We start from the raw sequence: 17,320 nt of genomic DNA, 5'->3' as shown, positions 1-17,320 counted from the left end.
CTTAGCCGAGGGCTGAAGTCACCCCCACTGCTTCCTACAGCCTGTGGTCCCACTCTTGGTCTCCTCCTTCCTTAGCTCTGCCCCTCCCCCTCCTCAGACGGGCGCCCTACTTTTGTGTAGCCCCTTGTTCATACTGCGCTTACACATGAGTTTAAGAAGGCCAAGCAGAGCCCTGGGTGCATCAACTTGTTCATCTGAAAGGGGCAGGTGCCCACATGGGCCCCTGCCTCCTGGGGATTTGGCCTGAGGTGAAATTCCCAATCTTGCGCAGGAATCACCAGCCTGGCTCTGCCGCCCTGGATGCCAGCTGGCTCACCAGAGCAGCCCCGGCCCCTTGCAATCGCCACCCTGACGTCTAGGTGGCACCAAAGCCTCACACTGATTCCTCCCAGGTTGGGGACCCCGCCTGCTCCCGCTGACACTGGCTCCACTCAGCTCAGTGCGCGCTCTGCTTTGTGGGTTCAGTCCCTCCATGCACATAGGGGCTGCAAGCTTGTAATTCCTTTCTTCCTTCTACTCTGCCCCATCCCTGGCCCCCTTTGGGAGGAGGGAGGTGGTTTCCCCTCCCCTCTCATCTCTTCCTCAGGGACATCCCAAAGCAAGTACTCCGTCTATTCTTTTCAAATGTAAAATATAATTTTGCTGAAAAGACAATACAGCCAATAACATGAAATTCATTTTAAAATGTTTTTTTTGTTTTATTTATTTTTGAGAGGGGGATGAGGAGCAGAGGGAGAGGGAGACACACAGAAACTGAAGCAGGCTCTAGTCTCTGAGCTGTTAGCACAGAGCCTGATGTAGGGCTCAAACCCACAAAGTGAGATCATGACCAGAGCTGAAGTTGGAGGCTTAACCAACTGAGCTACCCATCACCCCTGAAATTCATTTTTAAACTTAAAAAAAAAAAAAAAGTTATCAAAGCAGTATATTCATATGATTCAAAACAATAAGCTCCTGTTGAACCTCTTGAGATAATTAAGATATTGTCATAATTTATCCACCCCAGCAACACCACAGGCATATCCACTTCTGCAGATCACCACCCATACTATCTGTTCTGAGACAGCTCTGATGTGTGGCGGGTTAGCAAAACGAGAAAGAATTCATTCATTCTGTCTGCCAGGATTTAGTGTGAGCCACCAGGCTGGGCACTGCTGGGGTTCTTGGAGATAGCCAGAAATTAGACAAGGGCCTTTCTGGCCAAGCGCACATCCCACAGTGGAGCCAGATAAACTCGGGAATGCCAGGTGCCAAGTCCTTGGAAAGAAAAACAGAGCAGGATTCGGGACGTGGGTGATGGGGAGGTGTCCATGGTCTAGAAAGATGCTCTGAATAAGTGACTTTAAGCAGAAACCTAAACCCAGTTCGGGGAGAAGTTAGTGGGGAAGGAAATACACCTGTCTGTTGTGGAGCAGCCCCCTCCCCCGAAATGTTAGAGCCAGCAAGTTGGGAATCTCTGCTCTGCTCGGCCTTCTGCCAGCCCCCCACCACCCCAGGGTTTCCCCGCCTCCTAGAGCACCGTCCCCCTAGGAAGCGTGTACCCCTCACGTCCCCCGGGGCCCCGCCCCCTGCTGCCCCTCCCCCGTACGGCGCAGCCCCCCACCCTCGGCGAGCCCCCGGGCGGCCACCCCTACCCCAGGTGGGAGGCCGAGGCACGACCGGGGACACCCGTAAAGTTTCTGCGGCTCAAAGTGACGCAAAAATTCTTAAAGAGCTCTTTGGCGGCGGATATCTAGAGATCAGACCATGTGAGGGAACGAGAGTACAAATACGGCCGCTTGGGCGCCAGCTCCGGTACAGGCAGCGGCGCCCCTGGTGCCTCGAGGGCGCGAGGGTTGCCCCGCCTCGGAGAGCCCCGGACCAGCCTCCCCACGGTCTCCCGGCAGGTGGGTTCGCCTTTCCTCTCTGCGAACTCGCACGCCAGCCCGCGGTGCCTCCCGGGGCGAGGGCGAGGGCGTGCGCCGCGGGGTGGGCTCCTTGCCCTGCCGCTGCCCTTGCCGGGAGGACGGGTGGGAATAGCCGGCGCGCCCGGGACTAGCGAGCGCCGAGCGGACGAGGGGACCTGGAGGGCTCCTTTGTCTACGGACGCAGGCGGCTTTTTTGATGTCCTGAGCACCAGAGCAAGATCCTGTAAAGACCATATTAAGCTAAGTGCTGTCCTGCGCGTTGGGAAAAGTTGCTTTAGTTTGAACCCACGGCTTCTGTTTGATCCTTACTTACCGCTGTGGTGTGCAGGTGGCTTTGTGCAAAGGCATTTCGACAGGGTGAGTTCTGGTTGACATAAATGCCCAAACATCTAGAGAAATCTCTGAATGACTCTTAAGTGGGATGAGTCTCCCTGCGCTTGGGTTGTTTAACTGGCAGAGCTGATGCACGCTCAGACAGCTCACAGGCCATTCAGAATTTATGGGGAACTCAACCGCCAACGAGCTGTTTTACATGGTTGAAAGGTGTAACCATCAATTGCTTTAAAAAAAAAATAACTGTACATTTAACTAAGTGAAAACACTCTCTGGAGCTAAAGAACCCCGAGGAGCAGTTTCCTTTTTGGGTCTTTTGCATAAAGAATTTCTTTTTCCGCTGGGGTTCTGAAGAACTTGAGAGGGGTAGAGTTTCTAAGAGTCAGACTTGACAAACGCTTGTGTGTATGTATTTTTGTGATCGGTTTTGCTCAGAAAAATGAACCAGGTCAATGGATTATTTATGAGCCTGCTAGCTCTCATCATGGTAAGACTAGATCAAATATTTAATGTGTTTTGCCTTCAGTTACATAGGAAAAATGTCTAAGAAAGCAACGTTGGGATTTGTGTTTAATTAAACGGAGGGGCACTATGGCAGCATTAGTGTTAGGGTTTTTAGGAGTGGAGGGAAACACACAGCTTTGACTCTGTCGCATTCCTTGCTTTTGTGTGGCCACTGATGCCCAAAGGTGGTTTTCCTACCTGGGGTGGGGGTGGCTGCTTCCGGGCGCCTATGAGAGTCTGGTTCTTAAGGGGCTTTTGCAAATTAAGCAAGCCTTTTCGTGCATGGTTTTTTGTTTGGTTTGGTTTTGTTTTTTCACGAAAGCTGAATAAGAGTGGATTGAGACTGCTTCGCAATTAATCAAAAGTCCCCTCAGCACTTTGGTGATCCATGTGGGACATTTCAGGAATGTAACAGCAGCACAGATACTCAAACTTGTTTCTTTCAGCCTCTTGCTTAAGAAACATACACTGAGGGTGGGCGGAGGGGTGAGGATGAAGACAGAATAATGTTGCAGTTTTAACGGACTTAGCAAAACCTCAGAAATTCCTCTTTGGGGGCTTTTTAGAGTCGTCTGAGCATTTTGATGAAACCCGGAGAGGCATGTCAAAGAGTTCACTAATGGGCGATGTGGCCTCGGAAGAGGGGTGCTTGGCTGGAGGCGGTTGTCTCCAATGGCAGGCTTGCAGAAACATCCCTGATGTCCCCTTCCAAAGAGAAACACAGGTAATTCCAGGCCGGTCCTTCTCCTTCATAGTCATCAAATGGTTTTATTTGAGAGAACAAAGGCAGGGCTGCCTGAAGACGTTTAATTTTCATTTGGCTTTAATGAATCAGTGGGATATGGTCATGATTTGACTTTTTAAAGAAAGATGTCTGTGTAGCCAAAGGGAAAATTATGCGGTAATTTTTCTGTCCAAGGAGGTACCTCAGACTTCGTGCTTCCTGATGAAGATCAGCCCTTCTGGGTGTCACAGTCCTCAGCTCTATCTAAGTGAGGGGCTGGAGGGGGCGCCCTGCCTAACATGAGGTCCGAGCTCCCTCCAACTCATTCTGTGACTGTGACCCTAATGTCTCTGCTTTAAGCAAACATGACTTGAAACGATAGTGGGAAATGCCCGGAGTGCTGGGACTCTACCCAGATGTTGCAGTCAAATCGGGGCCCACTGGGGACACCTCAGGTTTCACTCTAAGGCACATGCTGCCGTGCACGAGCCAAGTCCCAGACCTCAATGACAAACAAGCCACAGTTTCCCAGCTCCCCACCTCCCTTTTGCAATACGCCCAGGGCGCGGTGTGGTGGAGACAGCTTCTCGGCAGTACAGATTTGGGCTGTGCCGATTTTCTTTCCAGTCACGGAGCTGTGGACAGTCGGCTGTACGCCTCTGAGGTTTGCGGTATCCCATGTAACAGTAACAGGCTTGGGTGTGGAGTCAAAGATACAATAAGTCACCCCATGTCTCCATTCCTGGGGCAAGTGAAACTGACTCACCCCACTCCTGTGGTGAATCTGTTTCTGGGCTTAACCTTAACGGGCACGCTAAGGAAAGAAAACTCATCCTAGGAGGGACCCAGTTGGAAAATAGATGAAACCAGCCTTGAGAAGAAACCTAGGCAGAGGGTGAACTGCTTTTCTGGGGTGGGCACAAGACCCACCACAGGCTGACACGGCCCCCTTATTTCTAGGCAGAGCTCATGGTACTGACTTGGGCCCGCTTGCAGAAACCATCTCTGAGGAATGTCTCTGTGCGGGGACATTCCCTCAAGCTTGACCTCCGTTGGCTGTTGGTGAATGGGAGGATGAATGCTCATTTACTGATGTCAATAGCATGTTTTTAAGGCAAGCGAGTGATTCCTCAGCCCTGTATTTATGTGGTGACAGAATGAGTAGAGAGAAGGCCAGTGTGGGGCAGTCTGCCTCATTTTCTCCTTCCTTTTGGCGCCCCTGGCACCTGGCAGCAGCTTCCTTGCTGCCACCCCAACCTTGGGCCTAGGGTACTTGTTAGTGGGTATTTAATCATAGGGCTTTTTTAAAAATTAATTTATTTGATTTTTATCTTTAAGATTTTATTTATTTTTTAAATGTTTATTTTTGAGAGAGTGCAAGCGGGGGAGGGGCAGAGAGAGGGGGACAGAGGATCTGAGGCCGGCTGTGGGCTGACAGGTTGACCATAGCAGCAAGCCTGATGTGGGTCTCGAACTCACAAACTGAGAAATCATCACCTGAGCTAAAGTCGGATGGTCAACCAAGTGAGCCACCCAGGCGCCCCTAAGAGCGAATGTTTAAATAATCCCTACGCCCATTGCGGGGCTCGAACTCACAACTCCAAGATCAAGAGTCACACACCCCACCGACTGAGCCAGCCAGGTGCCCCTAAGCCATAGGCATTTTAAAAGCTAGGAGTGGATATCCTTTCATTAACCCTGGAGCCCCCTAGCCTGCAGAACAGAGATGAACCCCAGCAATGTGGAGACAAGGAGGCAATGTCCCAGGGCCAGCCCAGTGGCCTGGGCCCCAGGCACTGCCAGGTGGTTGATGGCATGGGGAAGGTCTCCCGGGATCCTGAGGTCCAGTTCTTTATGTCCTTTTTTGAGATAGGGAGGGAAGAGGTGAGGTGGGTGCCTGGGGGAGGTTGTGACAAGGCCAAGTGGCAAACCTGGAAAAGTCAGTTGTGTGCTGTGCCAGAGGGGGGTGGGGGGGGTGGCTGGTAGGTGGGCTGGATAGGAGGGAGCAAGTCAGCAGACCTTTGCCTTCTTGCAGTTTTGTGTGATTTTTCTGGGCCTATTCAAAGAAAAAGAACATTTTATTTCTGTTACTACTAAGCTGCTGAATGAAAATAAACTAAACAGACTTTTTCCCTCTAACTAAGGGACTCCCTCAAATTTAGGGAGGGGCAGAGCTGGAGGTGCCCCAGGTCCCCCGTGGCTTATTCAAGCCCATCCAGGAACTTGAGTCTCCTGTACTTCTGTTCTCTCCTTTCCACCTGGGTGTGTTGTTTTTAAACACTAATCAAGTTAGCTGGCTCTTTTCCTCGATTCAGAGGAGAGGAGCTGGGCCGGAGGAAAGGGGCGGGTAGGCACTGCTGGGAGAGTGGAGATAAGCTATTCTGGGTGCTCCAGCCCGGCCCGCAGGGAGGTTTGACTGACCAGAGGTTCCCCAGCCCTCCCAGGGCTAGAACTTCTTTCCTCCCCCCAGTTGAAAAATTTCAACTGAAAAGTCAGGGAAATGGTCCAGTGAAACTTCACCCAGAGTCACCGGCTATTAACATATTGTCACATTTGTGCATGCACGCTCTCTAATTTTTGCATGTGTAATATAGTTCAGTACACTTTCTGTAATATGTGATATAATTCATGTAATAATTATACAGTCTGTATATTATATAATTTTTTGGTTGAATCTCTGAGAATTTGCAGACATCTAAATATGTCCTCTCTTGTCTGCTAAGGACAAGGACATTCTCCTACATAAGCAGAGCCCCATTATTATCACATTTGGGAAACAACGTTGATAAAATATTTTTATCAAATATATAGCCTTTATTTATTTATTTATTTTAATTTCAGTTTATTTTTTTCCTCTTTTTTTTCAAGTTTTTACTTAAATTCTAGGTAGTTAACATATAGAGTAATATTGGTTTCAGGTGTAGGATTTAGTGATCCATCACTTACATACAACACCCAGTGCTCCTCACAAGTGCCCTCCTTAATGCCCATCCCCCATTTAGTCCATCCCCTACCCAACACCCCTCCAGCAACGCTCAGTTTGTTCTCTGTATTTGGGTCTCTTCTGTTTTGCTTCCCTCTCTTCTCTTTCCCCGCCTTTGCATATGTTCATCTGTTGTGTTTCTTCAATTCCACAGAGGAGTGAAATCATATTGCTTATCAAATACACTCTAGCTCCATAGACGTCGTTGCAAATTATACAGCCCATATTTAAGTTTCCCTTACTATCTCAGTAGTAAGGGAAGTGCAGAGGGTTACGTCTTGAAACCACAAACTCCTAGGGTTTGGAACCTCTTGCCCTCATCTCAGTGCATCTGAGGACTGGATCAGTGCTGTGTAATGCTGAACGGATTTTCATGAATGCAAACTGTGTGTGACACATTGTAAAGCGCATTTCAGAACTTCTTGACCTAAGAGAAAAGGCCCCTTCAAGCAGCGTTACCTGAGTCACAAACATCTTGTGGCCTCTACGGCCCCCTCCACTCTGCTGCTTGACCCCATCTCTCTCCCCTGTGTGTCCCCCCCACTGCCGCTCCCTGCCCCACCCAAAGAAACGGGCCCAGCTCTTCCTTTCCTCTTGCCTCCATCACTCACACTGTACTTAATTCCACTTCAGATCCCTTTCTCCTCCTTCTCTCTCCGCTTCGTTCAGCTGCCACAGGTAAATCCACCCTCCTTTCATAACACCCCCTCCCTGGGGCTGGTTTTCTCTCTCTCCCGCCAGTCTCTCTCTTGGCTCTCTTTGTGGGTCTAATCATGTCTGTTTTACATGAAAGTAGTTCTAACGCAAGACTTCATATCGAGGAAGAGAAAACCTGCGTTTGGAAATGTTTTTTTAATCTTGATTTCTACTTATTGCATAAATTGCATTATGACAACAATAAAGGTGTCAGCAACACTCCTAATCCCTCCTAACCACATCACCTGTTTGAGTTTCCCAACTCCTTTCCCAGCCTAGGTCACACTGCAACACCATGGCAGCAATTTTTGTTTTCCACAAGAAGTTGTAAATTGTGAAGTTAAATGTAATAACAAATTTGTGTCATCACCTTCCACAGCTCTAATAAAGGAGCCTGGAAGTCACCTCCACAGAATCTGCATGGGAGTCTCTGTACTTCCTTGTCCTGTCCTTACATTTAGAGTTGCTTAAGAATCAGAAAGAATGTTAAGAAAGATGATCGGGGCGCCTGGGTGGTTCAGTCGACTGAGCATCTGACTTGATTTCGGCTCAGGTCGTGATCCCAGAGTTGTGGGAACAAGCCCCGCATCAGGCTCTGCAGTGAGTGTGGATTATCTCTCCCTGTCTCCTGTCCCTTTCCATGGCTCTCTCTCTCTCTCTCAAAATTTAAAAAAAAAAAAAAAAAAAAAAAAAAAAAAGTTAAGCATCTGACTTCAGCTTAGGTCATGATCTTGAGGTTTGTGGGTTCAAGCCCCACATTGGGCTCTGTGCTGACAGCTCAGAGCCTGGAGCCTACTTCGGATTCTGTCTGCTGTCTGTCTGTCTGTCTGTCTGTCTCTCTCTCTCTCTCTCTCTCTGCCCCTTCCCCACTCATGCCCTGTCTCTCTCTCCCTCAAAAATAAATAAACATTAAAAAATTGTTTTTATTAAATTTAAAAAAAGATAGATAGGTGATAGATGACCAGTAATTCATAATCACTTTCACTGTCCCCCCACCCCATTCTGTAAGACTTGACAGGGCTGTGTTCCATAGCTTACATTTTAGGTGTTTCAGTATTTGACAGTTAAACTAGGATTTTGTAAGCTAGTTCAGGAGGCTAACCACCACTTAACAAGATTTATTTCTGTAGGTAGAAAATACATTGCAAGTTCCAAACAAGCAAGGCACAAGTGAGTGTTTGGAACACAGACCGTTGACGGGCGTGCCTGCTGGTACTTGTTTCAAAGTCTAAAAGCACAACCCAGGCTCTTCTTTAATTCCAGACATGTCAGTCTTTTCTAGTCCATAGTCCATTAAAACGATTGTTGTGACAGTCTTCCTTCTGTCCCCAAGATGCACAGCATATCTTCCTGACGGGTGAGGAGGGGCAAGGCCCCTGAGAATGGGCCCCAGAGGGGCAAGAAAGAGGAGTGTCTCGCCTGAGGCTCAAAACTGCCGGCCTGGCGGCTGTGGCTCCCTAGGGCCTGCGCCCAGGAAACCCGAAATAGCGCCTCCTCGCTGGGAGCTGCGCAGTGCGCACACCAGTCAGCGAGTATTTGAGCACAGAAATGTGTAAGCCATGGCCCCTGGTTCCAGGGCATGCAAAGCAAATAGACATAGAAGGATAACTAATGGTCCATAATAACCATTGATAAACGACACATTGGTAATTGTGCAGTAATTGGGCTGGGGTGGTGAGCAAAGCTTCATGGAGGGTGTAGATAGAAACTTAAGCCAGGCCTCAAGGGATGCCGCATAATTGGGGGGGAGCAAGGGTGCAGGGTAGGGATGCACTGGGCATGCTCGGTGGCCCACCTGCCCCTGATAACCTGGGTGCTTGTAAAGCACGCAGCACCCACATGGATCTCCTGAATTATAATCTCTGGGACAGCAGCCTAAGAATCTGCTGTTTGCCAGTTTCCCAGAGACCCCAAGGAGAGTAACTGATGGAGAGGAGCAAGCACAAACCAGGGAGGCGTGGAAGGAGCCGGAAGCCTTTCCTTCCATTGTGCTGTGGGCTAGGAGTCACTTAGCCTTTGGGCCTCAGTTCCCTTGACTGGGGTGTGAAGCTGAAAAGTAAAATGGGTTGCATATATGTGGTGGCATTGTGACCATCAATTCACTCTCATTTATTGATGCTTTCCATGCACTGGACACTGAGTTAAACATTTGTCATACCTCATTTCCCACAACAGCCTTTAGGAAGTGAGAATTTTTACACATAAGGACATGAAAGCTCAGAGAGGTTAAGTGACCTGCCCCAAGTCACATTGCCAGTAAGTGGTGGATCTGGGATTCCACTGCAGATTCCACAGGAGAGCCATGAGGTGTGGACACAAGAAATGTTATGTGATGCCTCATGACGATGGTTAGTCTAGGCTCAGCCACTCATGTTCACTAAAGGAGGGCTATTTATGCCTACCTATGCCAAATCCGTTTCTTTTATTAAAGAGAAGTTCACAGCTACTCTGTCCCAGGCAGGGAAAGTTCTGGACAGAGACCCTTGTCCTTTCTCATGGTAACTGGCCCAAACAGCCCTAAGGATTTTAGACTATTTATTAAATGTTTATTTATTTTTGAGAGAGAGAGAGAGAGAGAGAGAGAGAGCGAGCTCCAGCAGGGTAGGGGCAGAGAGAGAGAGACACACACACACAGAATCTGAAGCAGGTTCCAGGCTCTGCTCTGAGAGCAGACGGCCTGATGTGGGGCTTGAACTCATGAACTGCAAGATCATGACCTGAGCCAAAGTCGGAGGCTTAACCAACTGAGCCACCCAGGCACCCTGGTTTTAGACTATTTAATTCCTCTCTAGAAAATTAAACTGTCCGACTGTCTCACATAAGGAATTCTTTGGTTGGGATAGTGGAGTTCATGTCTACCCCCTTTGTCCAGAAACAAGCAGGTTTTCCCTGCTGTCTCCATTCACATCCTGAAGTCTGTTTTGTTTGTAAGGTGAGCCAGGAGTCCCTGCAGATACAAATACAAACCACCGTCTTACACTGTGGAGAGTGTGAGCCAGAACTGACTACAGTCTGGGGTTCTGGGACAGAAGCACAAAGGAACAAAAGAAGGGCTTTGAAAATCTGAGGGCACCTTGGAGCTGGCAGTGTGAGGCATCTCAACATGCTGCATCAGGTCGGCAGAAACCTTCGTTTACAGAAGGGTGCACAGCAGCACTGTGGAGCAGCGCCCGCCTCTCCCTCCTTAGACAGAAGTACCGTTTCTCCCACAGTCAGATTTTGGCCTTGTGCCGTGAGCTCCGTGAAGGCAGGACAGTGGCTGCCTTGCCTCCAAGAGCCTAGCATGTACTAGGCACACGGTGTGTCTTTGTAGAATTAGTGTTGCTGTGTGGCAGAGGGCCCGGCTCCATGCTCACCGTGTAAGTAGACACCAGAGCTTTCTTGTCACCCTCGGGAGGTGTCTTGGGAACTTCAGACTCTCTCTCTGAATAGTGAATGTAAATTGCCACTTGGCTATATAACCTATAATTAATCTTATCTCAGTGGTAAACCCGTAATTCACGTTGGGTTTTGTTTTGTTTTGTTTTGTTTTTGGAAATGAAAACTGAGCGTCCTGAGAAATGAACTCACTTTGATCTTCACAAGTGAAGTCAAAGTACAACATTTCTATAGTGTTTCTGCTTAGAATGTGCTGATGTGTGTCAAACAGACAAGTAGGGTCATGGACATTTCCAAAGGTCTGGGTGGTTTCATGACTAATCACTATAATTACACACTTGTTCACATACTGGTTCCCCTGGCTACAGAGACAGAGTTTGTGAAAAGAGGAATAGAGATTTGATCAGAAGAAGTTTAAATGGAAACAATCCCTTTTACTGGGGTAGAGTTGGGGAGGTGGAGTGAATTAGCCCCCCCTCTAGGCTGGGAGGAAGCAGGGTGTGAGCAGAAAGTTGACTGCCAGCCTGTCAATGACACCGCTGTGCTGCCCGTGTGCACAGATGTAGGGGATGAGAGTCCTGCATGTGAGGTTGTCATCCCACTGAGGACCGGGGTTATGTGGCACCACCCACAGCCTGTCACCTGCTCAGCCTGGCACAAGGGCACACGTTCGAGGTGCAGAGGAAGGTCTTCTGGGCTTTTTCTGGCCACGGAGAAACTCAAAGGCTACTGAGTGGAGGTCACAGCTGTCATATTGACCTCGTTTGCAATCTCTACCCAGCAGGATAAAAATATCTTGTAAAAAGAAAGCTTTTAAGGGAACGTTCTTAGAAACCAATATTCTTAACTCTTACTTCTGTGTTCCCGGGTGGCTTGCTCTCAACTGTTACCTGCTGACCTCAGTAGAAAAGGGTGGCCAGTGCTCTGTCGAATCAGAAAAGTAGGAAGGGAGAGTGGGACCCACAAGTAGGAGCATCCTGCAGGCAGAAGGGGGTCCAGGCCAGGCCATCTTCTCCTGGCCAACTGGGTGAGTAACTGGGAGGAGCTTCTTCCAATTGGGAGAAGCAGAGGAATGAATTGAAGAAAAGGAGATGTGCATCTCCCACCTGTCTGGTGGCTTTGGGTGGCTGTAACTTATGTTTGCACATAAGTGATTGGGGGTGCAAGCACAATAGAAGAACCCTAGAAAGCAGAGCTGGGTGGACAGAGAGACCACCTGAAGTCATGGATCGCTCTTAACAGGCTTTCTTACAACTTGAACCATTTCAGGCTGTTGATGCAATTAAAAAAAGTGCTGGGGGATATTTCAGGAAACAAGATCTTTGTAATGCTCAGAACAAAAATAGAGAGCACGTTATTTGTCTAGAAGCTGCTCATGACAGATGCCAAGAAATCAAGATTGGTTGCCTTAGGGGAAGGTACTGAAGAACATACATTGTCCAAGAAAGTTCACTAACACACACACATCTTCCAGCTCCCCTGCAGAATGCCCCAAGGGAGAGATTACATGAAATCTAGAACAAATCACTTGACTCTCCCATCAGAAAGGCGACAGAGTTGCTAGGATGGCAAAGTGTGTATTCCCTCTGCCACTGTATTCTTCGGAGATGGGTGATGTTTCCGTCCCATAGACCGTGGTGGATGCGCCAGAGGAAGATCTTTGAGCTGCAGTTTTTTGTTTTGTTTTGTTTTGTTTTGTTTTAAGTTATCTCTACACCCAACGGTAGGGCTCAAACTCATGACCCCAAGATCAAGAGTCACACACTCCACCGACTGAGCCAGCCAGGTGCCATGAGTGGCAGTTTAAACTAGAGGAGCATTGAAACTAGAGGAGTATTAAAGATAGGAAGAAGTTCCTGCAGAAGATTTGGGGTACGATTTTGAAGTTGGGGGAAAAAGGAATCTCAGTGATGGGCTGGCTTTGTTTGTTGAGTATCATCTGGCTGCACATGGTAAAGTTCTTTATCTCTGTCATCTGATCTTCAAGTTCTTCAGTGTTTAATGTGGAGAACACATCATTGATATAGGCCAAAGGGAAGTACAGAGACCTTCTTCAAACAACACAGCCAGGGACCACAAAGTTCAGGTTTAATTTAGCTGTGTGTTTAAATACACTGACACCTCATCATCTTTCTCTTGAAAAAAAAAAAAAAGAACTTTATTTTTTTATTAAAAAAATTTTTTTTAATGTTTATTTTTGAGACAGAGACAGAGCATGAGTGGGGAAGAGCAGAGAGAGAGGGAGACACAGAATCCAAAGCAGTCTCCAGGCTCTGAGCTGTCAGCACAAAGCCCAACGCGGGGCTCGAACCCACGGACCGTGAGATCATGACCTGAGCCAAAGTTAGACACTTAACCGACTGAGCCACCCAGGTGCCCCAAGAACTTTATTTTTTTTAATAAGTTTATTTACTTGGGGCGCCTGGGTGGCGCAGTCGGTTGAGCGTCCGACTTCAGCCAGGTCACGATCTCACGGTCCGTGAGTTCGAGCCCCGCGTCAGGCTCTGGGCTGATGGCTCAGAGCCTGGAGCCTGTTTCCGATTCTGTGTCTCCCTCTCTCTCTGCCCCTCCCCTGTTCATGCTCTGTCTTTCTCTGTCCCAAAAAATAAAAAATAAAAAAACGTTGAAAAAAAATTTTTAAATAAGTTTATTTACTTATTTATTTTTGAGAGAGAGAGGGGTGGGGGGACGGAAGTGGGGAAGGGCAGAAAGAGAGGTAGAGAGAAAATCTCAAGCAGGCTCCAGTGCAGAGCCTGATGTGGGGCTTGATCCGATGAACTGTAAGATCATGACCTGAGCCAAAACCAAGAGTTGGACACTTAAATAGCTGAGCCAACCAGGCGACCTGGGGAAAAAAATGAACCTTAAAAAAATCCCTCAGCCTGGTACATGGTTACTTATGGTGGATGAGAGAATGTGTGGTTAATTTTAAAAGTCCAGAGAAGCGGACAGGGAGAGGCTGGAGAACAGCGTCAAGATGAGCCAAATGGGGTTTTACCTAGAACACTCTTGGTCAGAAATTCATGTTCTTCGGTGAGTGGTGTTTGCATCCGTGAGCCCCGGATAGGGTCAGGGGGTGGGGACCAAGTAGCTGGATAGGGGAGAACCCCAGACACCCATCCACATACACACACACACACACACACACACACACACACACACACACACCCTAGATCTATGGAGCTGGTTTCTCTCTTGTTGCTAATATTTTTGGCAACAATCAGTCCCTTTAAAATTTTCTACTTTACAGAAAAAACCCAATGAACACAAAACCTAATTACTTGCATCCTCTCGTGTTCATTTCTAATCCTTGCCAGTATTTAGGTATGTTGTCATCAGTGTGAATCTACTACTTTGTGTTCTAATTTTTCACCACATTTTCGTCTTCATGTTGCCACATGTGGATAGTTAAGTTCTAGTCCCTGAAAGCCCCAAGTAGGTAGGAGACATACTCAGCCATTTTTATTAGTTACCAATTTCTATCCATCCTCCAACTGTTGGCTCTGAAGGGGTAATATCAGATCTTTTCAGTTGTGAATAGTGATACCAGGCATCTAGAAAGGTAGAAAGTGACCTGAGCTAAGCAGAAATGTGTTTCAAGTCCCAGACCATTTCAAGAGCTTGAAAAGTTCAGGCCCAGATGAAATGAAGTTAGATGGAAGGTCTTGGCTCCATACTACTTTATAACAGGTCATAGGTTTAAAGTCCAAAAGGGCTCAGATTTCTACCCCATGTTTGACGTGTGAGGCCTCGATCTGGATTGCCGAGCTGACTTCTCTGCACCTCGGCCCCCGGCAGGGATATGGTGGTGCCGAGTCCCCGGCCAGCCCTCTCCACCGAGGCGCTTAGGGACAGAGACACCAGTCATGCTGGCATCTCTACCCTGCATGCTCTTCTCCCTGGCTCTTCCGGCCTAGGGGAGAAGTGATCCCACCTGCCCACTGCTGCGAAGTAACAGGTGGACTCACCTTAGGAGAGGCAGGCAGAATAAATAGTGAGCAGTGGCGCCGCTTCAAGCCTGTCGGACTTGTAGAGGCACAACGTGAGCAGCGGAGCGCTGATGGACTGGACACAGCCAGAAGCAGCTGGCATCTCTAAGAGCTGGATTGCAGGAAGAGTGAACAAGCCCGGAGCTAAGGAGCTAGTGGTGCCTCCCACAGGGTGGCCTTTTCACCTCGTGCCTTTGCTCTTTTCCTTTCAAAGTCATACTTACAATTTATATAAAACATATGGCATGTTCAGCTTAAAAGACGGAGAGGATTGTCCTAACCTATTTGCAGGCAAAAACCGCTTCTTTCTTTGTTATTCTTTTCCCAGCGCAGCGTCCAGGACAAGGTAAGTGCTCTGCGAAGCTTTGTTGAAGCAAGCCCTCTTCTTACACTCTTCCGAGTTACTGGTAAACCCCAGGATGCAATTCCAGCCCCTCAGAGTGATGTCAGTACTTTGTTCTTAAATAGAGCCTGTGCAAGACCTTGGTGACTTGCTGTCTATTTTGTTTGTTGTTTTGGTTTTTCCTTCCCAAATTACTTGATTGTGCTTTGATACCTCATGTAGGTTGAAAACTGTAGTTGATTTTATTGACTATCATACAGCAGACAGAACGTTTCATGCTTGACAGAGGCATTTGTAATCCCACTGATTAATGTGGTTTAAGATGTTTGTTGATGTTAATACCAAAGATGAGTAAAATGCATAATTCCGTGCTGTCTGTGCCTTTCCAACAGAGCTCTCAATCCCATTGGTATAAAGCTCTGAGGAGACCCACGCATCTGAGCACTGAGGATTCGGTTCGGGTCCTCGGCAGATGGGTGTCAGTATCATCTAGCCAGCAGGATGGATACCACGCCCTTAAATTCCCAGAAGGAGCTGTCAGCCTGTAAGGATAAAGACGATTGTCAGGAAAATGGAGTTCTACAGAAGGGTGTGCCTGTCCCCGAGGATAAGGTGGAGTCTGGCCAAATCTCCAATGGGTACTCAGCAGTTCCAAGCCCTGGTGCAGAAGATGACACTCAGCACTCCATTCCGGCTGCCACCACCTCCCTAGTGGCTGAGGCTCATCGAGGGGAACGGGAGACCTGGGGCAAGAAGATGGATTTCCTCCTCTCGGTCATTGGCTATGCCGTGGACCTGGGCAACGTCTGGCGCTTTCCTTACATATGTTACCAGAATGGAGGGGGTCAGTATCATGGGCTACGAGCAGAGGCTGTGTCCGAGGGATGGTCTGTAAATCCTCTTGGGAGGCCAGAACAGAAATCATGTCTTTTCTGTCTTAACTGAGGAATCTGGGAACATGATTGCTCAGACTTTCAAGCTAGTCCAAAAGACAAGTCCCCAGGAAGCCAAAATGCTAAGTCAGCATGTCTGGGGCTCTCTGGGTTATGAAGTTGGGTAAAAGCTCTCCCAAACGCAACCTCGCCAGGCTTCCAGCCTCCTTAGTGCGTCGTTTGTGGCAGAGCTCCCTTCTCAACCCTGCATCATCCAAGCTGCACTCTTGCAGCGAGTCCAGAGAGGTTATGTCTGTGTAAGGAAACGTTGGGAAGTGGCTCCAGGGTCCCAGGCCCTCCTGGGTCAGAGAAGGGTGTCAGCCCAGGTCCAGAGTCTGGAGTTAGAATCTGAGCATGATCTAGAGGTGAACCCAGCCACAGCATGGCATTGCTGCTAACCTAAACCATACATGGATATGTCTACATTTTTGTGCTACATTTTTGAGGCTAGAGACTACTTCTTATTCCTCCTTCTACCTTCAGAGCAGTTAACTTGTAGATTATCAAAACCAGTAGCTGACTGGAGGCATGGATGTGGGAGCCCCAAAGAGGAGAGTGGAGAAGAGTGAGATGGTATGGGGCCTCTGTGTTGACAATGGACTTGCTATCAAAGCGGGAAAAGGACGAGAAATGGAGGTCAAATCAGTCAATATTTATTTTGACAGAAGCTCTGGACACTGATTTGGTACGGCAGCTAAAACGAGGTTTCAGGGAGAATTCATTAGTGTCCTTCCTCATTTCCTCGATGGCCGGACGCAGAGTGGCCAGGATTTGCCACATTTTTTAAGGACCTTGGTCCTTGCAGCTGCAAAGGCAGTTCAGGGGTGAGGGGTGGGGTGGGGCTGGGGAAGCCCAGCACCCCCTGCCTGGGAGGAGCAGAAGTTGGAGTCACCTTATCTCCAGCCTGCAAGGGCTCACCTTTAGCCTGAGCTTTATATAAGGGGTTGGGTCACTGGTGACGTTTCTTCTACACCAATTCCCCACTATAAAGCTGGACAGATGCCATCCTGAGAACACAACGTGCTTCTTATTCTCAAGCCAGATTTACCCAGCATGATTCCAAGTCAGGTGGGACCTTTGTGAGTTGCACTGACTTCAGGTTTCTGAGTTCAGAGCACTTTACGGGAGAGAACATTATCAGGGAAAATCACCGCTGACCCACCCTGTGGGCTAAAACTCAGGCTGCAGGTGAGCAGTCACCACCTAGGTTTTCCACATTCTACCTCAGCCATGAGAACCAAGACACACCAGCACTTCCCGTGACACAACAACCCCACACTTCCTCATTCTGTGACGAACTACCCTTTTCAGCCACATCTGCAAAGGTGGCCCGGAGGGGAGCATTCCGGCGCAGCAGAATTATGGAAATACAACCAAATATCAATAGCAAGTATCTGGAGCCAGGGATAGTATGTACGGATGAACAAAAATACTAATTTGGTGATTGTTGCCACTGTTGTACGGGTTGTCATGGGGGATCTGTCCCAAGGGTCTCGAACTCCGCTCTGTGTACCAGCTGCATCAGAATCAC

General features: G+C 48.3%; 1 protein-coding gene across 4 annotated transcripts in view; it reads left to right on the top strand.

Annotated features, from left to right (window-relative positions):
- SLC6A4 (solute carrier family 6 member 4) overlaps positions 1–17,320 on the top strand; it is a 48,381-nt gene that overhangs the window by 8,510 nt on the left and 22,551 nt on the right. For 2 of the 4 annotated variants that reach the window (XM_040455439.1, XM_040455440.1), the window contains exon 4: positions 15,250–15,701. In XM_040455439.1, the coding sequence (XP_040311373.1) occupies positions 15,359–15,701 (343 nt within the window). In that variant the 5' untranslated portion in view covers positions 15,250–15,358. Of the gene's footprint in view, positions 1–1,324; positions 1,887–1,913; positions 2,265–15,249; positions 15,702–17,320 lie in introns of those variants that run through there. The other 2 variants (XM_040455441.1, XM_040455442.1) reach the window with 2 other exon arrangements.

The sequence above is a fragment of the Herpailurus yagouaroundi genome, unplaced genomic scaffold, assembly GCF_014898765.1.
Source record: "Herpailurus yagouaroundi ecotype Mexico unplaced genomic scaffold, PumYag 215, whole genome shotgun sequence".
NCBI classification, from domain to species: domain Eukaryota; kingdom Metazoa; phylum Chordata; class Mammalia; order Carnivora; family Felidae; genus Herpailurus; species Herpailurus yagouaroundi.
This window is presented reverse-complemented; position numbering and strand designations above follow the sequence as displayed.